General features: G+C 47.5%; 1 protein-coding gene across 6 annotated transcripts in view; it reads left to right on the top strand.

Annotated features, from left to right (window-relative positions):
* The window catches only part of ITSN1 (intersectin 1), a 104,121-nt gene that overhangs the window by 71,156 nt on the left and 8,361 nt on the right, over nt 1–24,604 (top strand). For 3 of the 6 annotated variants that reach the window (XM_069006243.1, XM_069006509.1, XM_069006332.1), the window contains 9 exons: nt 3,442–3,487; nt 6,162–6,283; nt 7,834–7,948; nt 10,053–10,244; nt 19,138–19,259; nt 20,046–20,152; nt 21,190–21,415; nt 22,177–22,275; nt 23,095–23,262. In XM_069006243.1, coding sequence (XP_068862344.1) covers nt 3,442–3,487; nt 6,162–6,283; nt 7,834–7,948; nt 10,053–10,244; nt 19,138–19,259; nt 20,046–20,152; nt 21,190–21,415; nt 22,177–22,275; nt 23,095–23,262 — 1,197 coding nt within the window. Of the gene's footprint in view, nt 1–3,441; nt 3,488–6,161; nt 6,284–7,833; nt 7,949–10,052; nt 10,245–10,517; nt 12,362–19,137; nt 19,260–20,045; nt 20,153–21,189; nt 21,416–22,176; nt 22,276–23,094; nt 23,263–24,604 lie in introns of those variants that run through there. The other 3 variants (XM_069006698.1, XM_069006422.1, XM_069006605.1) reach the window with 2 other exon arrangements.

Below are 24,604 nucleotides of genomic sequence, written 5' to 3' on the forward strand. Positions count from 1 at the left end.
AGCCATGATTATTTTATTGCCCTGGTAAGTTCTTAATGACTGAGCTGGATCTTACTGCCATTATTAAAAAACCCCAAAAATCCAGAGAGTAATATTTCAGTCTATTCTATTTTTTTTCCTGTCATTTTTTGCAATCAAGGAAAACAAATTTTGCACCCAAACTTTGCTAACTACTGTATTTATTTGACAGTTTTTGACTGAATAATGGAGGTTCTGTTTCATCTCTTTTTATCTTGAAATAATTCCACAGAACATGTCCCTTTTTTTTTTTTGCTTTCTTTTTAGGCATTCTAAAGAGAGATGTTTTCTCATTCATATGGCTTAAATGGATAATTTATCTACTAGTAGGAATTAGTTTAGATTTAAGACTTGGGTACACAACTGATCTCTTGAGAAGAAGGATTCTGGTTTATATATCTAGACTAATGGGGGGTTAAAGGTAAATAAATAAAAATCAGTGGATTTTGGAGAATCTGGATGGTAATGCACAAGAACTCAGTGAAAGACTCTGCAGCACTGAGCCTGAGCAGAGTCACCCCGTAAAACCATTCCTGCTGTGGAAAAGCCAAAGGCTAAAACCTGCAGTGAAACCTGCAGCTGTAGGAAACCTTTGAAGAGGAAATCTCTGGAGTGTCAGGAAATTCCAGTAACATCCTCTGTGACAGGATTAAAAAACTTGTAGTTAGTGTTGTTTAGTGTTGCAGCCCTTGGGAGAGCTGGGATTGGGGCACTGTTGGCAAATCCTTGTGGAGAGCTCTGGTGTTTCATTGGGAGCCCCTTTTTCTCAGAGAGCTCAGTTTGGTGTTTCTGTGACCTCAGCTTGTCTGGGGCTGCACCAGCTCATTGCACTTTGCCCAAAAGTGCTCCAAATGCCCTTTTTGCTGGTGAAAATCCCACCTTCAGCTCAAATCTTGATGAGAGAGGGAGGAAAAAGCACAGAGCTGGTGGAGCCCTCACTCCTGGGATGTTGTTTCCATCCCAGGGTTCCTGTGCCTGCAGGACATGGAGCTGGCTCCAAGTGGGTAATTGGGTTTTGCTCTCCAGCCTGGTCCCAGAGCCAGTTTTTGCAGAAGATTTCACAGTCCTGGCTCTCTGGTCACTCAGATGTGCTGCTGTGCTTGGACAGCTGCCTGGGGTGGAAAATGTTCTGAAAAGAGAAATCATTTAATGTGTTCTGCACTATTGACAGGCCTAAAGAAAAGCAGGGGTGATCTTTCAGCAGCAAGGACAGAGTTTCTAGAAATGACTCAAAATCTCAATGGTTTCTACAGCAGAAGAATTTTTTTAATTTGTTCTTCTGTGCCAGGCTGTGCCCATTCACCTCAGGGTGCTAAAAGAAACCATTCCCTGTTCCTTCAGCTTATTAAAAAGGAGGGAAAGTCTTTGTTCTTCAAAGGAACAATGGCACAATGCTCCATTCTCAGGGTTTTTCTCAGGGTCAGGTGGATGGATACAGAGTGGAACAGGGTTTTATTCTGGACCCTGGTGAGAATTCCCTCTGTGGGGACAGAGCTCACAGAGGGCTTGGAAACACAACAATTTCAACACATCTCTGGTTAGAAAATTTTGCATAGAAGTTGAGAAGATAATCCCTGAATGGATCAAGGCAGGGTTTGAAGGGTCCTGCTGTACAACACAATTGGCAAGCTTGCTGGGGTTTATTAAACTGACAAAGCAAATTCTGCTGTGCTGGTCCAGGAGACTTCATCCCTGGTCACAAAATCCCCTCAGATGTTTAGTGAGTGTCCCAGGCGTGCAGGGGGAGATAGAACAGGGTCTGTCCTCGCTGCTTCCTCAGCAGAAGGAATAGGAAATGCTTCTCCATCTCCTGACTGGGCCAGAAATTGAGACCATCCTAAATGCATTATTTATGAATTTAGTTATTTATTTATGTACTGTAGGACTTCTCCATGTGTTTCTTCTGCTTTTTCACTGAGGAGCCAGAGAATCCTCAAACACAATTCAGACTCAGTCTGGTCAAGGTGATTTTGAAGTTTCTATTTTAAAATCATCTCTCTGTGTTTCACAGTAAAGATGATATCCCAGCCTGTTTGATCTGTCCCTGTGCTTCTAATCCAGCAGCATGGATGCTGACCAAGGGATATTCGGGAGGAGGGTGTTCTCTGAAGGTCCAGTCACTTGTTCTTTCCTGGGGAGGGCAGAGGGTGTTCCTCTGCCAGAAACACTTCCAGAGCAGAAGGAATTCCTGGTATCACCCCAGCAGTCCTTTGGTTCCCCCCATTTCATCCCCCTCTGTGGGGCTGTCGGGACCATCTGCCCTCATCCCCAGACCTGCACTGGGATTTGTATCTGATCCCTGTGTGGGGCTTTCCCGGGTCCCTGCTCTGTGAACACAGCTCACAGTGGTGTGGGGGAGGCTGGAAAACTGAGGATAATCAAATGAATCCAGGGAGGAGAGGAAGATTTGCTGCTCTTGTGGGGTGTAACTGTAATAATCTGACAGTGACACAGGAAGGGAGCACTGAGACATCAAGGCAAGCTGAAGATGTGTCTAATAATCGTTTTTATAGGTGACCCAAAACCCACACATGGGTTTGAATGGCCCTTTTCTCTCAGCCATTGAGCTGTTCTTTAGTTACTCCTCAGTTTAGTTTCTGCCAGAATCCCCAAGTTTTCAAAGCATCAGCTGATAGGGAGAATATGGAGGAGAAAACTGTACTTTTCCACAGGGGAGTTAGGATTCTGTGGAAACCTTCAGGTCATTTGATGTTGGCTCCAAGTTTGTAAGGAGGATCCTGAAGGTGAAGGGGTGAGGTTGAGGGAGGTGGAAATGTTGAAGGCAAGAGGACATTTGTGGTTCCCAACATTTCTGGCCACAGTACAGCTTAGATTTAAGTCTCTGTTAGCCACCTCAAACCTCTTTACTGCAGGACATAAAACTGGGAGGAAACTGCAGGAATTATTGAGGGGGCAGGAACTGATCTCAGGTTTTGCTGGATTTCTTGTGGCTGTTCAAAGGCTTTGCTTGCCAATCCCTTGGCCTGGATGCTGATGTTCATCCCTCATCTCACCCTGTCAGGATGCAGGGAGTTTGCAATCCAGCTATTTGAAGGGAGGAAAACTTTTTTTGTTGTTTTAGCTCACCTTGACAGAATTCCCATTCTATAGATACATGGATTTGCAATTCAAATGGGACAGACTTTGGAATTACAAACGGGAGAGACTTTGCTATTTGCAGCCCATGAAGGGGAATAAAAGTCTGTACTTCTGCATTAACAAATCATCCATTTGTGCTTGGTATTTATTCCCAGATTATTTATTGCCATCTAAAATATTAAGGATTCCTGTAAGAACAGAATTTCATGTGAGTTTTTGACTCCCATGCTTGTTGAGTGTGTTGAATGAAGCTTTATAAATAATTTTCATGTACTGTAGAAAGGAACCTGAGTGCTAAACTTGCATCTTGTTCTCCATTTCAAGGCTCCAGGAGCAGCTGGGAAAACGGGAAGCTTAGGGAAGAAACCTGGTGAGTCAAATATTGTGACAGCACCTTCTCTCTATTCTTAGTGTTTCATTCAATGGCAACAAAACCTTTTTCATGAAAATAAAGTCTGTTTGCTTTTGGTCATCTTGGAGTAGTTTGCACTGATGAAAACCATTATAAAATAACTGGAATAAATGCAGTTAATGAATAGTGTAACTGTAATAAAAGAATTCATCCTCTCTAATCATTCCAGCGTGTCAATCACTAAATAACATGTAGCTAGAGAATAAAATCTGCTTGTTCAAAAATCGATGTAAACTTCTGCTGGATTGCTCAGCAGAACAGTGGGAAGCCATTCCCTGTGTCCTGTCCCTCCATCCCTTGTCCCAAGTCCCTCTCCAGCTCTCCTGGAGCTCCTTTAGGCACTGGAAGGGGTTCTCAGGTCTCTTCTCAGTAATTCAAGACTTCAAAAACCACAATTTAAAAGCCCTTCATGGAATGAAGAATGGAACCCATTTCTGGGTTGTTTTATTTTAACCTTTTTTTTTTTCTGAATGCTTTTCTCTTAACTTTCTGCTTTTCTGTGACCTACAAGAGCTGAGTGTGAAACTTGTCATTTGTACTGGAACTTGTTTAACACAGTCCCCAGTAAAGCTCCTTTATGCTGCTGGGTGGGGGAGGAGGAGGATGTTGGATACCCAAAGCCTTGTAAACCACATTTTGTAGACAAAAATGAGACATTTCTTGTTCTGAGAGAGATACAAAGTGTAAGATTTTTGCTCTCCCACTGTGACCTACTGAACATTGTAACTGCTGTGGTAGCAAGGGAGGGTTTCCCGATTTTCACAAATTCCCACCATTCCTTTGTTTGTTCATTTTGTCTCCTCAGTGGCTCTGGTGTGAGGGATTAATGGGAATCTGTGGAAATCCTGCAACTGCAGGGAGCTTGCAGCCTTTCCAGCAGCAGAGCTGTGTTCCCTGCCCAACAAATCCTTGGCTTTGCCCAGGACAGACTCTGCTCCTGGTTTTTCTCTGCTTAAACCTTTCACTCTCCTGGCAGCACCTGCTGTATTTTACTTAGAAATTCCTTCTTCTACTTTCTGCTTTCACAGCTAAGAAGCCTGGAGAGGGACTTGGGACAAGGCATGGAGGGGCAGGAGCCAGGGAATGGCTTCCCAGTGCCAGAGGGCAGGGCTGGATGGGAGATTGGGCAGGAATTGTTCCCTGGGAGGGTGGGCAGGCCCTGGCACAGGGTGCCCAGAGCAGCTGGGGCTGCCCCTGGATCCCTGGCAGTGCCCAAGGCCAGGCTGGACATTGGGGCTTGGAGCAGCCTGGGACAGTGGGAGGTGTCCCTGCCATGGCAGGGGTGGGAATGGGTGGGCTTTGGGGTCCCTCCCAGCCCAGGCCATTCCATGATTCCATGAATTTGTGTGCTAATCCCAGATCCAGGTTTTAAGCACCTTTATAACTCAGCTCCAGGCCTTTCCATCACCTGCCTGGCTCTCCCTGTCCCTGCCTCTCCCTGCTGACAGATCCCAAGGGAGGTTCTGCTGTAGTTGATCCCTGTGCCATTTGCAGTGTCCTTTGAGGAGTGGATTGCTCTTCATCCCTCTGTTCCTCATCCTCCTCATGCTGCTCATTTGTATCTCAAATGCTTCTCTGATAATTTTAAAATTTTCCTAAGGGTCCTTTCCTTCTAAATTTCAAGTCAATCATTTGATCATTTCCATGTTGGTCTTCAACTCTCTTTGTATCTTCCCTGCACCAAACCTTCCCTCATTTCCCAACCTTCCAGGGTTTATGGATTCCTCTGCCTCCAGCTGCCTTTGGAATGAATCCCTAAGGGATGAGTTACTGCCCTGGGATCCCAGGGAAGGTTCAGCAGCACCAACACCCCTCCCTGTGTGTTAAATGTGTCCTCCTCACCCTGCACATGGTTTGGTGACAGGGCTAAGCCTGGCTTTGGGAGGACACCAAAATTCCTGCAGCTCCTGTCAGTTCCAATTGGATCGAAACATGGGTTAACCCTGTGAGACTTTGTGGGGAGCAAAATCATTCCCTGCCTTTCCACAGTCTCTGTAAAGGAGAGTGAACTCCACCATCTACTTTGGGAAATTCCCTGGAATTGGGAGCTCCCAGTTCCTCTGTGTCCCCTTGTGCTGGGAGGGGACCAAACAAAGCACCTGCTCAGTGAGAACCTCCAGGGAATAGAGATTCCCACATAAATCCTGTTTGCTGCATTTGGAAAACATTCCTTTTTGGGTCAGGTGGTGAAAAATTTTCTGCCAGCCCTAATTTGTGCCTCTTGGTGCAACTTCATTATCTTGTCATTGATGAGTCTCCTCTTCCTAGGGAGTCAGTCCAAAGATGTATTTATTGGAAAACACTGGATTTTAAGAGCTGTACAGTTGTTGTTGTTATTATTATTTATTTATTTATTTATTTACTTATTTACTTATTATTTATTATTCTCTATTTCAAGCATTTTTTGTCTCCTACCATAGAGCTCCTGCACCTCTGGTTTCTTATTTATTTATTCCTGTAGTACTCTGAACCTCTCATTTGTTTTACAACTACCTCATCTATTCATGGAAATACATAAATCCATGACAATTTTATGGAAAAAAACCCCCACAGTGTTGTAGCAGAATAATGATGGATAAAAAATGTTCAGGTTTTTTCAAATTAATCTTCTTTTTCTCCTCTGCTTCAACAGAAATTGCCCAAGTTATTGCCTCTTACACAGCAACGGGCCCAGAACAGCTGACTCTTGCTCCTGGCCAGTTGATTCTCATCAGAAAGAAGAATCCAGGTGGTTGGTGGGAAGGAGAGCTCCAAGTTAGTTCCTTTTTCTTTCCTAGTCAAATTCCACATCAAGAAAATTAGTTCATTTTTAGTGGTTCAAATTGCTGAATGTGTCAGTGATGAATAAATTTGCCAGCGTTGTGCAGCCCAGCAGTTCCCAACAAAGCACCTTTCCAAGGATGCACACAGCCCTTGCCATCCCTGGATTTGGGATTGGCTGGGAGGCAGGAGAGCAGCGGGAGCCATCAGCCAGGTGGGAAATCCCTGGGGTGTTTCCCTGGAGAACCCTCAGCAAGGAGGGGAGTTCAGGGCTTGGTTTGGCTGCTTTAGATCCTCCCAGGTGTTTTTAAGAGTAGAACTTGACAATTTGGTCCTGCTGAAGGAGGTTCTGTGTGGTTTGGGGGTTTTAGCAGGAGATAGGAGATGGGAAAACGCCACTGATTTATTTGTGCCGTGCAGATCTCAGACTAATTCAGTTATTTTTTCCACTTTGTGCCTGCCCATTTTGCCTTTCTTGGTGATACTTTTTTTTCTTCTTTTGTGGAGAAATCCTCTTCCAAGATTCCTTTGGGTTTTGCTCTCACTAACCTTGATGCTGTTGGTAGCTTTTAGCTTTAAAGAGTCTCCATTAAATGTATTTTAAGAGAGAAACAAAACTTCTCTGGGCAAGAGCTGCCAGAGTTCTCACTGAGCAGCTGCTGTGAGGCTCTGAAACAATCAAATTCTGGCTGTGTAAATACTCCCATGTAACTTTGAATACTTCAATGTCTTACATGTGGTTTTACAATTGGGATTTATTTCATTAGCAATCCCATTTCTGTTCTTTTTATTCTCCTGTTCCACACTTGGGGGTCAGAGTGAAGGGAAAATAAGGCAGATGTTTTAAGCATTACATTGCTGGTCTAATGTAGGATTGAGAAATATCTTAAAATAAATGATCTAAATACACTTTAGATCAAGTGTTTTCTTTTTTAATAAAGATTTAGACAGGGAAGAAAGTAGTTAAAGGATAGTTAATCCATTAGATGTTTTTTTCACCAAAGTTAACATTAATCTGTTTTTAAAAGGCAAAATTCTTCCTGCCCAAAATGCCAACCTTATTCTAACATAAACAGAGAATAAACAGTTAAAATCATTCTTGATATAGATTTAGAAATTGGGATTCAAAGTTTTGGAAGAACCTTTCTTACTGTAAGGAATTTTTATGGATTTGATTTGCAATGGACATTGGATTTGGGGAAATAACAGGATGAGGTTTCCTGCTTTGGTGACACAAGGGATTGAAGGGCTTGGATATGGTTCTGTAAAAGAAAATAGGGAATTTGGATTCTTAATCTCTGTTTAAACTGTCACAATCTGGGGATCTATTCAGATGTAATTCTTTACATCATGAACAAGCATTTCATTGGAAATATTAGTAAGATTGTATGTTAACATTACAGTATTCAACTAGTGCCACAAAAATAGCTGAGCTTTTCCTCATAAAATCCCCTTTCCTGTCCTAAGATAGCCTGTTAGTTGAAATCCTGGCTGCCTTGCCCTGCCCAAGGCTCCGGGCTGTGAGCAGCGCGGTGTCTCCGCAGGCCCGCGGGAAGAAGCGCCAGATCGGCTGGTTCCCGGCCAACTACGTGAAACTGCTGAGCCCAGGCACCAGCAAGAGCACCCCCACCGAGCTGCCCAAGGCTGCAGCACCCTCAGGTGAGCCCTGGCTGCGCCTGGGGCCCGTTCCCTGGGTCCCTGTGCCTGTGCTGCGCCCTCAGCTGGGACGGCTTGGCTGTTCCAGAGCCTCTGGGATGTTCCTGCATCCCCCAGACCATCCCATCCCTGCACTGACTGTGGGACAGGAGCTCTGGGATGTTCCTCCATCCCCCAGACCATCCCATCCTGTCACTGACTGTGGGACAGGAGCTCTGGGATGTTCCTCCATCCCCCAAACCATCCCATCCCTGCACTGACTGTGGGACAGGAGCTCTGGGATGTTCCTCCATCCCCCAAACCATCCCATCCCTGCACTGACTGTGGGACAGGAGCTCTGGGATGTTCCTCCATCCCCCAGACCATCCCATCCCTGCACTGACTGTGGGACAGGAGCTCTGGGATGTTCCTCCATCCCCCAGACCATCCCATCCCTGCACTGACTGTGGGACAGGAGCTCTGGGATGTTCCTGCATCCCCCAGACCATCCCATCCCTGCACTGACTGTGGGACAGGAGCTGGAGAGGCTCAGGAGGATCCAGGGCTGGGCATCTGGGGCTCCTCTCCTGCAGAACCCCCCCTTTGTCTTGAGGTGACGTGGGACAAACCCCCTCCATGGAGAGGGAGTGTTTCTCCTGCTTTAAGGGTTATGAAAGGGGACAGGAGCCACAGAACATGAACATTTCCACAGAATCACAGCTTGGGTTGGGCTGGAAGGGGCTTTCCAGGTCACATTCCATGACCCTGTGTTTGTGGAACTGGTGCTGGCTCACCCCTCTGATGGTTGTTACAAAGATCTGGGAAATGCCTTTTCTAAAGCCTCGTGAATTTAGGTTTAAAATGGGAACTCAGCACTGAGACACAAACTTTTACATGGAAACATGATGAGGTTTTTTTATATTTTTTTGAAATTCTTTCAGTTTTGACAATCTGTGACTTTCCCCACATGCTGAATTTTACAGAATAAACTTTTTCAGCACTTTCTGCATTGGCTGCAGAACATCAAAATCTTAATTAAACTGTAATGTAAAAAAAGAGAGAGAAACTGTTTGGCAAATTGAAATAAGTTGCTGGCTCATTGCAGGGATGAAAATAAAAGCAAATTTTAGGATTAATCCACTGGAGAGAACCTGCCAGCAAGGCTCATTAATAGAAGTCTGGTGGGAAAAACCAGAAGCCCTGTGGCCTGGCAAAGAGAAAACAGCAGAGAAATAGAGGGGATTGTTTATTTAACTAAACAGTCCTGCTGCTTTAGAGAATTCAGGAAAGTGCTTTGTCAGAAGTGATCAGAACCAGCTGTATTCTGAGATTGGATGAGTTCCACTGCAAGGAAATAGAAAATCCGCTGCTGGAACCAGTCCTGGGGTGCCAGAAGGGCAGCCTGGATGGCTTGGGATGCTTTTTGTCCAGTTCTGTTAATTATCTCTCATATTTTCCAAGATTTTTGTGTTCTGAAAACCTCAGTGGGACAACAAGGACATCACCATTGGCTTTCTTTTGGATTATGCAGCTTCCAATAGTGGAAGTTCACATGTGTCCCAGATCTTCCTGTCCATTGACCAGTCCTGGTGGGGGTTCCAGGCCAGGCTGGAGCAGCCTGGGACAGTGGAAGGTGTCCCTGTCCATGGCGGGGGGGGGGGGCTGGATGAGTTTTAAGGTCCCTCTCAACCCAAACCCTGCTGGGATTCCATGGAACTCTTTGGGATTTTTAAACCCTTGGAGTCAGTTTGGGTGGGGCTGAGCTGAGGCCCAGGGTGGGCACAGCAGGGGCAGGGTGGGCTCAGGTCACTGCAGGGTCCTGGGGCTGCCCTGAGCCATGGGCAGTGTCCAGAGGTGACCTCTGCATGTGGGCAGGCTCAGGCTGGAGAGCAGGGAAAGGTTCTTCCCCCAGAGGCTGCTGGGCACTGCCCAGGCTCCCCAGGGAATGGGCACGGCCCCGAGGCTGCCAGAGCTCCAGGAGCGTTTGGACAGCGCTGCCAGGGATGCCCAGGCTGGGATTGCTGGGGGGTCTGGGCTGGGCTGGATCAGAGATCCCTGTGGGTCCTGCCCAGCAGGATGCCCCGTGCTGGGGTGGCTGCAGCCCCCAGGTGACCCCTGTCCCTTGCAGTGTGCCAGGTGATCGGGATGTACGACTACAGCGCCCAGAACGACGACGAGCTGGCCTTCAACAAGGGCCAGATCATCAACGTGCTCAACAGGGAGGACCCCGACTGGTGGAAGGGGGAGGTCAACGGCCACGTGGGGCTCTTCCCGTCCAACTACGTGAAGCTGACCACGGACACGGACCCGAGCCAGCAGTGTGAGTGTCCCGCGGGCGCGGCGGCTCTCAGGTGGAACATGCAGCATTGCCGGGCCCCGCGCTGCCCCTCGGGGCCCCGGGCCCAGTCTCTTTGAAGACCTTCTGTCCCCCCGTTCTGTTTGGTTGGTTTCGTTCCCATCCCCGTAGCACGTCCCCTCCCCACCCCCCCCCGATCATTTTTGCTCCATGCCTTGCCATGCCTGCCTCATTTCCCTAGCTTGAATTTGCTCATTGTTTTGTTTTGCTTATGTGTTGTTTTCCTCCTTTTTCTAGGAATCATATGTTGTCCATCCCCCACTCAGGCTTGAAAGTCCTCAAAGAGACCCACTATCCCATAGCAGTGCCCAGAGGGATGATGGGAGATGCAGCCTTGATCATGTGGCTTCCAGCATGATCATCTACTGCCTTCTGAGTCAAGAACACACTGCACAGCAGTTTTACCTCATTTGACATTTAGTTGCATGGAATCGCAATGGTTGAGTTAATTACCGACAAAATTAAACTGATTCAAACAAAACAAAACAAAACCACACACACAAAAAATAAAAATCAGAGGATAGTGGGTCCTTTTGTGGCTTTCAGAGTTACCAAACTAATTTTTCCACCTTCGCACAGGTGCTTTCAGTAGTTTTAAAAATTATTTTTTAAAAGATATATTTTAGCCTTTCAAAGGAAAAAGTATAAATTAAATTTCTTCATTGCAATTTTGTTTGTGCAAAAAGACCCACTATCAAGGAATGCTGCATGTGCTATTAAAATTGTTCCAAATGTCCATGAATTGGAGACTTTATGTATCTTTCTTTTTAATTGTTCACTTGTCCAGTGTTGTCAATATGTCTTTTTTTTTATTATTTTAATTTTCTTTTTTTTTTTTTTTTTTTTAAATTACAAAAGAGCAGAAGGAGTTAAAATCAGTTTAAGGAAGTTTAAATGTGCCCAGTCCCAGGTATTTTGTTGTAGTTACTGTACTGTTTGTATCAGGTGTTGTTGTTGAGTGTGTAACCCATTGTGGAGAGGAGAAATGCCCTCCTCCCGTGCCAGAGACAAACCTGGAGTGATGTTTTACCCAGCTCTGTTCATTTGATTTTGCACATTACTTGTAGCTGCAAACAGTTAGCAAAGAGCCTGGCTTGTGTCGTGTCCCCCGGTTTGTCGCATTCCCGGGTCAGAAATGGGTGGAATGTTCCCTGCTGGGGGGGCAGAATTCCCCCCGTGCTTCCCACCTCGGGCACGGGCACTTGGATTTCTCAGTTGTGCTTTCTGTGGAACAACACGTTCTGAACGAGTCATTTTCCTGACAAGAAAGAATGTATAGAACTATCTCCCTGCAATTAATTTCCAATGTTTACATTTTTTTAAACTAGACTGTGGAATTTATACAAATTAATATGAAATGGAGCTTTTGGTGGAGTTGTAGCTGTGCTGTAGCCAAGCCATGTCTGTCTTTGCAGCCTTAGTTCCCGGCTCTTGCTGAAATGCTGGTGCTGGCAGTGCCCTCCTCCCAATGCCTCAAGCACAACAGAGCCCTCCTACTAACGATTTACCACTGAGTTACGTCCTGGTTTATGTGTCTCACTCTCCCATAGCTCCTGCTGGCAGCCTGTAGCATTCCCAGCCCAGCTCCCCGCTCCCAACCCGTCCTGCGGTGCAAAGGACAAGTGAAGCTCCTTATTCAATTGCACTTCAGTATTTCATCACTATGAATGTAAATTATATAAATATATAAAAACCTGCAGCTTTAACAACTGTAATACAGCCTTTCCAATTAGTTCCATGTATAGAGAATTAAATCCTTCGTACAAAAGAGGCCGACACGTGTTTGTTGTCTCGTTGCTGGGTCACACCGAGCTCGCCACGGGCCCTGAGAGCACCGAGGGATTTGCCACCAGCACAGCCTGGAGCCCTTTTTCCCTCACAGTGACACCTGCCTGGGTTCTTGGAACATTATTTCAATGTGATTATTTAGATTCATCATGGTTATCTGCAGCCTTTTGCCCCTCTGGCTCGGGGGGGATTGCTGGGGTGTCCTTGGACTCCTGGTGGGTCCCTTCCGGCTCAGGATGTTCTGTGATTCTCTGAGTCCCTATCCAGGGTTTCTACATGGTGCAAATCAGTTGATTTTGGTTTTTATAATAGATAAATTAAATATTCTTTCTTGGCTTGCCATGGCTTTACCTGGATTTGGGATGTGTATTATGCCAGAAGCTGGAGTCTGAAAATATGCACAGATGCTCAGATTTTCCTTCTTTTTAGGACAGTATTTAAATAGTAATACATCTTTCATTTCTACTATAAAAAAAAAAAATTCTTCTCCATCATGGCCACTTGCTGACAACTGCAGAAATGGAACAGCACATCCCACTTGTGATTTTCAGTGCTTGGCTTTCAGAGTGGGTGGAGCCAGATTTCACTCCACTCTGTCAATATTTCATGCATTAACTGCTATTTGAACGAGAGGATCTCTCTCTTTTCCCATCCTGAGCTGCTGGGTTGAAAACTGATTTGACTAAAAGCATTGGCCCGTAGGGACGTTGTGGGTCCTGTGACTTCAGGCCAGAACTGCATATTGAATCTGTAGTGAAATATTTACAATTCTTCAGCTGTAGGGGATTCAGGTACTGCTTTTTCCTTTCTCTTTACATCAAGTGAGAAGAAAAATAAAGCTCCTACAGTGACCTTCAGGGTGCAGGTTCTCTAACCTGGGTTTTCCAAGAGCTGAGACTGGAGCCTTTCAAAATCACTGAGTCCTAAAAGCTCCTGGGGGCAGCTTTGCAGTGACATGGGAGGACCAGTCTGGAGCTGTCCCTCTGTAACTCACAGGGAATCCCAGGATCCCTGAGGCTGGAAAAGCCCTCCCAGCCCAGCCAGGCCCAGCTGTGCCCGATGCCCACCTTGTCCCCAGCCCAGAGCACTGAGTGCCACCTCCAGCCCTTCCTGGGACACCTCCAGGGATGGGCACTCCAAACCTCCCTGGGCAGCTCTTGCCAAGGCCTGACCTCCCTTTCCATGGGGAAATTCCTGCTGGTGTCCAACCTGAACACACATGAGGCACTGGTTGTGCCAGGAGCAAAATAACCTCATTTACAGAGTCCCAGACAAAGACACTCCCTTGTGGCTTAAGTGACAGACATTGTTGAAATCCCTGTAATGTTTATTTCCTCCATGACTGGAGTCCCTAAGGGTGCTCTGATAGCTGGGCAGGGAATGTTTCATCCTCCTCCTCCTCAGGGATTCTCCTTGAGCTGCAGGGAACAAGGCATTGCAGTGACCGCTCTACTGCATTTGTCTTTGATATAAACAAATATAAATACATATATATGAGATGGGAAGGATGGCAGTGATTGCCTGGAGAAGCTGTGGCTGCCCCTGGATCCCTGGCAGTGCCCAAGGCCAGGCTGGACATTGGGGCTTGGAGCAGCCTGGGACAGTGGGAGGTGTCCCTGCCATGGCAGGAGTGGCACTGGATGATCCTAAAAATCCCTTCCCACCCAAATCGTCCTGGGATTCTGTGAACTGGTTCTTCATATTCACTGCCCTGTGCCAAGCACCTTCTCCCATTGCACAGGAATTGTCACATGAGGGATGGAGAGGAGACTGGAATTCCAGACACTCCCAGCAGTGCTGGATTTTATTCTTCACTGTTTTTCCTGTTTATGGGAATTCCCTCTGTATTCAACTGCTGACAAAGAATTCCCATGGATGTTCTTTCAGGGAATTTGTTCCTTTCAATACTTGAAATCCGTCCAAGACAACTCCAAGTCTGAAACAGGGCTTTATCAAGAACATTTTGATTTATATTCAGGATCAGTTTTATTTAAACCTCAATTCTTTTGGAGCTTTAGTGGCTTCACTTTGTGTCCCCATGAGCTCACTGAACACATTTTATTCCCATAACCAAAATAACTGAAATTCTGGTTTTGTCCTCTGGCTCTAAAGCACTTTTTAGTTCTTTGTGGTTATTGACTCCAGCTATTTAACTTGTTAAACAGCAACTTCTGTGCAATAAATTCAGATGACAAATGGCTTCTTTTTAACTTTATTTTAGACAACTTCAGTAAATTCAGGGACAGTATACCTCAAATATTATTGCCTCAGTTGAATTGACACAGACAACAGGATAACAAACTCCTCCTTAGCCAAACACGGTGCTGAGATGACCTTTGGGTTCCAGATCCTGAGGGAAGGGTTTCAGGAGGTTGTGCTGGTGGAGTTAAAATTGAAAATTGTTTTTACCAAGACTTCACTGCCCACCTGGAAACTTTAATGGGCAAAGCACTTAATTTGAGCTGGAAGGGACCCACAGGATCACTGATCCAGCCCCTGGCCCTGCCCAGACCCCCCAGCAATCCCAGCCTGGGCATCCCTGGCAGCGCTGTCCAAACGCTCCTGGAGCTCTGGCAGCCTCGGGGCCGTGCCCATTCCCTGGGGAGCCTGGGCAGTGCCCAGCAGCCTCTGGGGGAAGAACCTTTCCCTGCTCTCCAGCCTGAGCCTGCCCTGGCCCAGCTCCAGCCGCTCCCTGGGTGCTGTCCCTGTCCCAGGAGCAGAGATCGGAGCTGCCCAGCTCTGCCATATGGAAGTGAAGAAATAATAAAATGTTTGATAAAAGGTTGGAACATTTAAAATACTGCATTTGGTTCCCATATTCCTGGTTCCAAGTGAAATGCCTGCACAGCCCCTTTATTTGTGGAATACCCTGTAAAATGGGGCTGTGCAGTTCCTTCCGCTTGGATCCACGGCTGCTGCTCTTGACTCTGCTCCTTCTGTGCCCTGAGTGCCCAGGGGCTCAGACCAGTCCTGGGTCACAACTCAGAGGTGAGATTTAGTTTCCTGATGCGTTTTAAACCATTCTAGGGCTTGGTTAACTCTGTGATTTACATTTTTAGATGCATTCTTGCCTTCACATGTAGGATTTTATTCTCCTCAAGCAGCCTCTGGAAAGGGATTGCTAAAATCACTGATTCATGGAATGGTTGGGGTTGGAACCACCACCAGTGAACCACATCCTCAAGTGCCACATCCACACCTTTTTTGAACACTTCTAGAGAGGGCAATTCCTCCACTAAATAATGCTTCAAGTTTTGCAAGTGGGACTGCCCAGGCTCATTTCCAGGTCCTTCCGTGCACCTCGGAGGGAAGTGCTCTGCTCTAACAGGAAATGGGTACACTGGTCTGGTTGAGAAATTCCAAACGTGCTGAAATCATTGAAAATAGCTGAGAAATGGGATTTGGCATCTGATGCTTGAGATGGAGAGCTTTGTTTGATCCCAGACAATGTCCTCAGCAAAAGCCTGGGATGGTCTCTCAGTGGAGAGTCCATCCCACAAGGTTTAAGGGGAATTGGTTGCAGCTGAAACAGGTGATAAGAAGGTTGAATGTTGAAATGCTGTGATTTAAATAACTCAGCCCTGGCTGTGGCCAGTTCTGGGTCCTCACTGCAATAGAAACCTTGAGGGGCTGGAGCGTGTCCAGGACAGGGGAAGGGGCTGGAGCCCCAGGAGCGGCTGAGGGAGCTGGGAAAGGGGCTCAGGCTGGAGCAAAGGAGGCTCAGGGGGGACCTTGTGGCTCTGCACAAGTCCCTGACAGGAGGGGGCAGCCGGGGGGGTCGGGCTCTGCTGCCAGGGAACAGGGACAGGAGGAGAGGGAACGGCCTCAGGCTGGGCCAGGGGAGGCTCAGGGTGGACAGCAGCAGGAATTTCCCCATGGAAAGGGAGCTCAGGCCTTGGAGAGAGCTGCCCAGGGAGGTTTGGAGTGCCCATCCCTGGAGGTGTCCCAGGAAGGGCTGGAGGTGGCACTCAGTGCTCTGGACTGGGGACAAGGTGGGCATCGGGCACAGCTGGGCCTGGATGGGCTGGGAGGGCTTTTCCAGCCTCAGGGATGCTGGGATTCCATGCATGATTTACCTGAGTGAAGGGCTGCTCTCCTGGTGTGCTGTTCCCTTCTCCTTAAGAATTTGGAGGGAAACTGTGACATCATTTTTGCCTGCTCCTGGTTCCCTCTATCAGGACAGATTCCTGTCTCCTGTGACCTTTTCACTACAGACTGGGCCAGCACGAGGCTTACAGGGAAATCTGGCAGTGGCACTGGTTAGAAAACCTCCCCAATGAAAAGGAATCAGCAGCTGTGCCCATGAATGTCAATAAGTGATTTCCAAAACAGAACCTCTCTTCCCAAAAAGCAGCATCTTGTTTTAGGCTTAATGTTTATCTTGGGAGACCCAGATCTTCAGGGCTGACTTTGTAAGGAAGAGGAACAATATCTTTACTCTAAAGTGATTTTTTGCATTTCTAGAGCCCTTTAATCTGCAGGGACTGTGGTGATGGGAGGTCAAGGCACAGATTTGTAGTTACAGCATTTGTCTGTTGGTTCTCCAAGTCCAGCCTGAGGAGCAGAATTCATGGATTCACACTCCTGAGAACAAACCAAGTTAATTATTGTCATTTCCCCATCCTTTCCTGGCTTTACTGGATTGAAGCAAAGAATTGCCCAGAGCAGCTGGGGCTGCCTGCCCCTGGATCCCTGGCAGTGCCCAAGGCCAGGCTGGACATTGGGGCTTGGAGCAGCCTGGCACAGTGGGAGGTGTCCCTGCCATGGCAGGGGTGGTGCTGGATGGGCTTTAGGATCCCTCCCAACCCAAACATTCCATGATTCTGTGATCAGTGGAATTCAGTTCACCAATACTCTTTGGCATCCATGAAAAACAAGCCAGGCATTTCCACCTGGAAAGAAACCCAGTTTTAATTCGGTGTTTTTAATATAAAGACAAGAAAATCTTTGTACCTGTGCACCTCACAAAGAAAACCCCATACCAGAAAAGTCTCTCCTGCATGTTCTGCTCAGATTTGGGCTTCTTTCCCAAATATTTCATACCCAAAAGCAGAGTGTTTATCATGGTTCAGAGCAGCCCATTCAGACCCCAGCTGGCTGCCAAGGGAGCCACTAAAATGGTTCATTATTCAAAATGTCAGTGCTTCCTCCAAGGGGTTGGGGGTTGGAAATCACCTTCAGACCAAGGTTGTCACATCTTTGAACAGGAGCTTCCCCAGGGAGAAGTAATTAAACACTTGGTTCACTTCTAATGAAGCATTGGGAGAACTGGGCCTGTTTCTCAGACCTCTGGTTTACTTGGTACCAAAGAAACAGCTCTGAAATCAGGCATTTATTCAACAGAAAGGAAACTTCTGGCTTTTGAGAGGGCCCAAAAATTCATTGTTTTGGCATAAAGTTGATATTTCTCCAAATCTGCTTCTTATTCCAAGCAAAGTTTCAGCTGCACTTTGTAAAGGGCTGTGACATCCCGTGTCTCAAGGGAGCCTTATCAATGTGCCTCTGCTTCCAACCTGATCCCAGCTTCCAACCTGATCCCAGCTTCCAACCTGATCCCTTCCCAGCTTCAGAGTCAGAAACAGCCTTGACTGTCTGTATCTCCCTTTCTGGCTTTGTTCCATTTGGTTTTGTTTGGGTTTTGGTTGGTTTTGGTTTTTTGGTGGTTTTTTTTGTGGTTTTTTTTTTTTTGTTTTGTTTTGTTTTTTGTTTTTTTGTTATTTTAAAGTCAAATCCATCATTCCCCTTTCAGGAGCCCAGATCAGTTAAAGCAGCAGTTGCTGGTATTCCATGGAAATAATGGTGATACACCTGGACCTTTCCAGTAGCATTGTCTGAGCTCCATTCAGGAAGCTAGAAATGCAGGAAATACTCCCTAAGTACTGACTTTATATGCAGAGAGTTGAAAGAGTTACCTGGGGCCTGATGTTTCCATGAGGACAGTTTGTTTCCATGGGAAATATACTGGATTTGCTGAGGGGTGAGGGAAAGAATTCAACTGGGGAGTTTTGGTTGTGTGAAAATAGTTGAAAATAGATAATTTTCAGAGCCAAACGTTTTCCACCTGTTTGAAATGAACTTTGCTTTTTGAAATGCATTGTATTTCATGCAGAGAAGTAGCAAAAACTGGAAGAAAACATTCTGTGTTCCTGTCTCAGAAGAACTTAATTAGGCTCAGCTGAAAAAATAATGGCCTGCAGAAGAAAGGATGGAATTAATGTTCTGTCTAATTCAGAGTAGAAAACAAAAAGTGAGATTGTGGAATTGATAGAAAAATCCTCCCATCTACAGGGGAGGATCAAGGGAGGTTTGCAACAATGAAAGGACAAAACTGATGGAAGATGAACTCTTAGTGACAACCTTTTCCTGGGCTTTTAAACATAAAGGAGAATAAAATCCACCCCTTTGGCTTGGCCCAGAAATCAGTGAAACTGGGGATCTCCAGTGACCTTTGTGTATCCTGGCTCGAGCCCTTCAAATATTTAGGAGCAGTTTTTAACTGAAATGTGAAGAAGTAAAGAGGCCCTGCAGGCCCTTCTTGAGCAGGATCTCTTTGACCAGAAGGGTAAAGGTGAACCTTGGATTTAGGCCATCCATCATCTGAGGGAATCATTCCAAAGTGTCCCTCGGAGCGTTAGGGTCACTGCAGCTCTTCCCTAACTCCCTTTGGGGTGTCTCTGCATTTTCCTCACACCACATGAAGTCTTTTCCCCTCTTTTTCATTGCCAGCCATCCATGTGGGATTGGAATGACACAACCCGAGGGGTCGGGGACCTCCAGAGTGAGGTTGGGAATGGGCAGGCAGGGTGAGGGGGGCTTTTAAGCTTGGCCACCAGGGAAGAGTTCACACTCAGGGATGGCCTTTGTTTTAATAAATAAAATAAAGGTGTTAAATGGAATGTTTAGAGTCACTGTGAGGTGAAGCTTCGCTGGGACTGTGCCATGTGAACAATAATGAAGTGACCGAACAGGCAGCAGTTCCTGTTCACTCAGTGCTGCTGTAGCTGCCACAGGCCTGAATCCCTCTGCAAACAGCTGTGAGTAAAGCCCAGGGTGCTGTTGTGTTTTGCAGGGTGTGCAGACCTGCACCTCCTGGACATGCTGACACCCACGGAGAGGAAGAGGCAGGGCTACATCCACGAGCTCATCGTCACCGAGGAGAACTACGTCAATGACCTGCAGCTGGTGACAGAGGTGAGGCAGCTCTGCGGGCTTGGGCCACTCTTGGCCCTCAACCAATTCAGTCCTTGCACTGTGCAGTTATTGCATTTCCCTGCTGGCTCTGCCTCCCTTGGGGGCTCTCTGTCCAATCCTCATTTGTGTGTGTTTATACAGATGCAGCTGTGGGGGAGTGTGGGTGGGTGCAAACCGTGTCAGTCCCTTGTGTTACCATCAGCAAAATGCTGATGTTTGAAGTAACATTTTAGCAAAGGTTTGCTCCTCACTCTCAGTGTTTATTTCTCATGTACAAGTTCTGAAACTTAATCAAATTCTCTTAAATGAAGCACATTTTCCATGCTTGCAGTGGGGCTCAGTTATCACTTCCTGTGATTGGCTTTAGAGGTAGAAAAAAGAGGAATTAGTACAGACAACTATGGACAATTCGTTTGACAGAGAAGCAAAGCCCTTTTCTGAAGAAGAGTTCAAGATATACGAACCTGAGACACTCAGAGAAATCAGAACTTCCATAAAAGAGTCCAAAGGAAAACCTATTTTCAGCTGCATTATCAAAGGAATTCTGGAGTCTTTTGCAGGAGACTTCTGGCTAAAATTCCCAGGTTTCAAACAGATTATCCAGATCAGAATTAACACCACCACCCCTACAAATTCAGAGTATTCCCTGTTAAAGCCCCTCGTAGCTGAGGGTCTCCTTATCCCACCCATTCCAGGGAACATGATGGCTGTCTGGGACAGGGAGTGTGCTGGAAGTGTCTGTACTTACCCTGTATGCTCTAAATGGCCTCATTTCTGCCTCCCCAGATCTTCCAGAAACCGCTGATGGAATCTGAGCTGGTCACAGAAAAAGAAGTTGCCATGATTTTTGTTAACTGGAAGGAGCTGATTATGTGCAATATAAAACTACTGAAGTAAGTTGGTTTTTCCCCCCATACTTAACAAAAACAGAATCCTGGGCCTCTCCCCCTGCTTCTCCTTTTAGCTGCATGAAAATATTTGCCACTTACACAAATCCTAACCGGAAAGGCCACGTGTTTCTCCTTGTGGGAAAAAGCAAACCGTGGACAGCGTTTGCTGTGAGTTGTTGAGAAGAACCCAGCAGTTCTCTGCCATTTGCACTCACTTTGTTCCTGTGCTCCAGAAGGCAAATCCTCCTCTCCCCTGAAGAGCAGGACTTGCCAAGGCTTCCCACAGGACAGGAGTTGCCCTGCCTCTGTCCCAGTGCAGCCCCAGCCACAGTCCTGCTGTCTGTGAGTGCAAACCAAGGCACAAGAACCTCCCTCATGCCAAGCTGGCCGGGGCATTGCCATAATGAGTGTGGGCTGGGACCTGGCTGTGCTGAACAGAGCCTGCTTCCCAAAGGATTCGTGCCCGGAGCACCCTTCTCCAAAGGCTCCCAGCGCTGCTGCCCCAACTCACTGCCAGGGAAACTGAGTGAGGGGAGGGTTAAACCCTCACCTTGATAAGCAAGAGCATTAATAAAGTTCTTTTCTTTCCCTACTGAGCTGCTAATTTTCACTGAACCTACAGGGATTTTACAGCTTTGCAGTATCCCCTTTTTTTTTGTAAAATGTATTTGAAAATGGCTCACAAGTTGAAAAGTTGTGGTGGTGACAGGACAAATGACAATGAACCTTTCCTTAGGAAACCAGGTGCAAACTTGGGAGTAGCTTTGAGGTCGAAGTGATGGGGGTTTTCCCTCCCTCCCTCACACATCAGTGACTCTCTTTCTAAACTAATAGAAGAGGAAATTACCTTTTTCTATCACCTCTGATCTGACATTGCATTAATTTCAAACAGCAGCTGGGTGACCACGAGAGGGAAAGGTGTTGGCTGAGGGTGCAGCCTTGGTTATTGCATCCTTGTAGTAAATCTTGTGGCTGATGTATTTATCATTCTCTGGGTTTCAATAATGAATAAGAACCCACCCCTTTATTCCATAACTGAGGAGTGGCTCTTTGTCCAACCCCCGTGCCCTGCTCCTGCTCAGGGCCCTGCGCGTGCGGAAGAAGATGTCCGGGGAGAAGATGCCGGTGAAGATGATCGGGGACATCCTGACGGCCCAGCTGCCCCACATGCAGCCCTACATCAGGTTCTGCAGCTGCCAGCTCAACGGGGCCGCCCTCATCCAGCAGAAGACGGATGAAGTGCCCGAGTTCAAGGAGTTTGTCAAGGTAAGAGAAGCGGCAACCCCTGGGAATTCTGTGCATCTTTTCACTTGGCCCATCTGCTGCATACGAGGCCCCACCTCGAGGGCTGTGTCCACTCCCCGGCCACTCACTTGAAAAAGGACCTGGAGGGGCTGGAGCATGTCCAGGGCAGGGAAGGGAGCTGGGAAGGGGCTGGAGCCCCAGGAGCAGCTGAGGGAGCTGGGAAAGGGGCTCAGGCTGGAGCAAAGGAGGCTCAGGGGGGACCTCACTGCTCCCCACAAGTCCCTGCCAGGAGGGGCAGTGAGGGGGGGTCGGGCTCTGCTGCCGTGTCCCAAGGGAAAGGAGTAGAGGAAATGGCCTCAAATGGCACCAGGGGAGGCTCAGGTTGGAGATTGGAAACAATTTTTCCCTGCCAGAGTGGTGAGGCCTTGGGATGAGCTGCCCAGGGAGTGGTGCAGTCACTGTCTCTGGGAGTGCTCAGGAGGAGTCTGGATGTGGCCCTTGGGGACAGGCTTTGGGGTGCTGCTGCTGCTGCTGGGGTGGCACTGGGTGATCCTGGAGGGCTCTTCCAGCCCTGATGATTCTGGGATTCTTGTCCAGACAAGGCAGGTGAAGAAGTGTTGTAAAAACCACAAGGAATTCTCCTCCTGATGTTGTGATCTCAGAGCAGATTTAGCTGAGGATTGGTGCTCATTTATTGCCTTCCCTTTTCCTTTCTTGGAGGAGCTCATTTTTCAGGGTTTGAACCACCTGACTAACCAGATTTTACCTCTCTAATGTTTCAGAGGTTAGCAATGGATCCTCGCTGTAAAGGAATGCCACTATCAAGTTTTCTACTAAAGCCTATGCAACGGGTAACCAGATACCCACTAATAATTAAAAATGTACGTTCCTTTGCACATGTGATGGGTTTGGTGCTGCTTTGCTTATACCTTAATTACAAGGTTGTTTCTTTATTTGTGTCCGGCTTTGTCACTGTGAGATTTCTGATGTGCTGGGGAATGTGGGGTGTCCTTTAATACTCGATTCCAGTATAGAAAGTGGGATAATTCCTCAGGCTTTAGCAAAACAACTTGGTGTTTCTATTAAAAAAGGACATGAAACTTGCACCCAAAGAACCAGAAGGCAGCGAGTGCTGAATGAAAACTTAGAATTCAGAGAACAGAAGCAACAAGTCAACCTTGTGCTCATATTTGGCTTTCCCCACAGTGCCATTCCCGCCCCACAGGCTGGGAGGTGATGCTGAGCCTGGATTGCTGCCGGTTCCCCCCCTTCCCTGTGCAGCTGATGGTGCTGGAGAACTTCCAGCCCTTTCCTAACTTCCATTTGGTGCTTAACATTTCCCATCCCAAATGATGCCATGGAACTTGGCCCAAGGCTTTCACAGGGAATTACAAACTGGATGTTGGCATTTCAGGGATTCCTGCAGCAGTCGTGGCTGTGCTTCTGTATTTGGCTGCAATGTGTGTGCTTCTGTCAGAGGAGCCAGCAGTGTCCTGGTGCAAAGGCTGTGCAGGCAGGCCTGCAATCCAGCTGTTCCCACAAAGTGTTTGTCTCCCATTTTTCATGTCTTTCAAGGAGGAAAATGAATGTGGGACATATTGGCTGGAAATAAAGCCCTAGAATGGAAGTGTGGGGCTGAGAGAGCGAATGCAGCTGAGCTGTGGTGACAGAAGCCTCGTGCTGGGTTTCTTTGTGTGCAGATAATAGAGAACACCCCCGAGAACCACCCTGACCACAGCCACCTGAAGCACGCCCTGGAGAAGGCGGAGGAGCTGTGCTCGCAGGTGAACGAGGGCGTGCGGGAGAAGGAGAACTCGGACAGGCTGGAGTGGATCCAGGCCCACGTGCAGTGCGAGGGCCTCTCCGAGGTAACGGGGACTCGCTCGGGACCGGCCACGGCTCGCTCATGGCACCGCAGCACAGGGCACACGGGCACCAGTCAACCCCACAGTCCCACTCCCTGCTCCCACCTGTCCTCGGCTCCCTTCCCTCCTGCACGTCATCCTGGTTGCTGCTCGTGTTCCTGCCCCCCCGGGGTAAATCCTGCTTGGTTGCCTGGCTCCGGACCAGTCCCGGGTTCAATGCTGCAATTTGTAACCACAGCTTCCCAGTTTCCCAGTTCTTTATGGTACAGTGGTTACGGGACTGCTGTATCCCACCCCAAAGCTGCACCTGACCACTTTGGAGTGCTTTAAAAACCAAATATTTAGAAATATTTTCTGTGATAAAGCTTTGTATACAATTGAAAACTCAAGAATACTGCTCAAGTCTCTGGAGACTTTACAGAGAGAATCCCTGCCTCCCATTCCATGTTATTTTTTATGGTTACGTGATAAGTTTCTAGAAATATTGTGTTTGTATGTCCTGCAAAAGGAGGGAGGATATTCTGATGGCCTTCCTGTTGTTGGTGGAGGTAACAGAGGCAGACAGATCACAACTTGATTTTCAGTGTTTTCGGTTCTAAAAGGTAAAAAAATAACAAGTACTGGTTGGTTCATAAAGTAGAAAAATTGCATTTCACCTCAGGAAGTCTGACTGTCCTGGGAGAAGGATGTGTGTGACAATGTCAGCACAGTCAGCTGTCTGCCAGCCACTGCCTGAAGGAAAGGGGCTGCTTTTATCTTCTGTAGGTACTGCCTGGCCCCAGAACAGCAAATCCATACCCTGAAAGAGCCCGTGGTGCTTGCTGCCACTGCAACACCAGCAGCAGCCTCCAGCCCGTGGCAGGGAACAACCCAGCCTCTCCCTGTTGTCTGTCTGAGGGGTTTCCAGCCTGCCAAAGGAGCCACTCCAGATCCAGCTGCCCAGGGTGGTGAGAGCTGGGCCATTCCCTGGTGAAAATAAACCTGAAAATGGCACTTTAGGCAAGGGCAAGACTCTGCTCATGCCTAACAAGCCCCGGCTGAATCTGGGATTGTGCCAGTCCCAGTGGTCAGCAGCTCTAACTTGGGGTATTGTGGCCATCTGGAATCCTTTGGGGTATTTCAAGGGGTAAAATTCAAACACAATTCAGAATCCATCCCTTAAGGAAGCTCAGCCTGTGGAGAGGCCGTTTGCAGAGCTGCTGCTAATCCAGGACAGGTCCCCGTGGCCCAGTCCCACTCCTGGAGGTGCATGTGCGTGGCAAGGGGGCACAGATGCTTTTGGCTTCCCCCTGCCTGCCCAGCCGTGCCCCTGTGACTGATGGGCTGCCTTCAAGGGGACTCTCAC

This window comes from Aphelocoma coerulescens, chromosome 1 (assembly GCF_041296385.1).
Source record: "Aphelocoma coerulescens isolate FSJ_1873_10779 chromosome 1, UR_Acoe_1.0, whole genome shotgun sequence".
Classification (NCBI taxonomy): domain Eukaryota; kingdom Metazoa; phylum Chordata; class Aves; order Passeriformes; family Corvidae; genus Aphelocoma; species Aphelocoma coerulescens.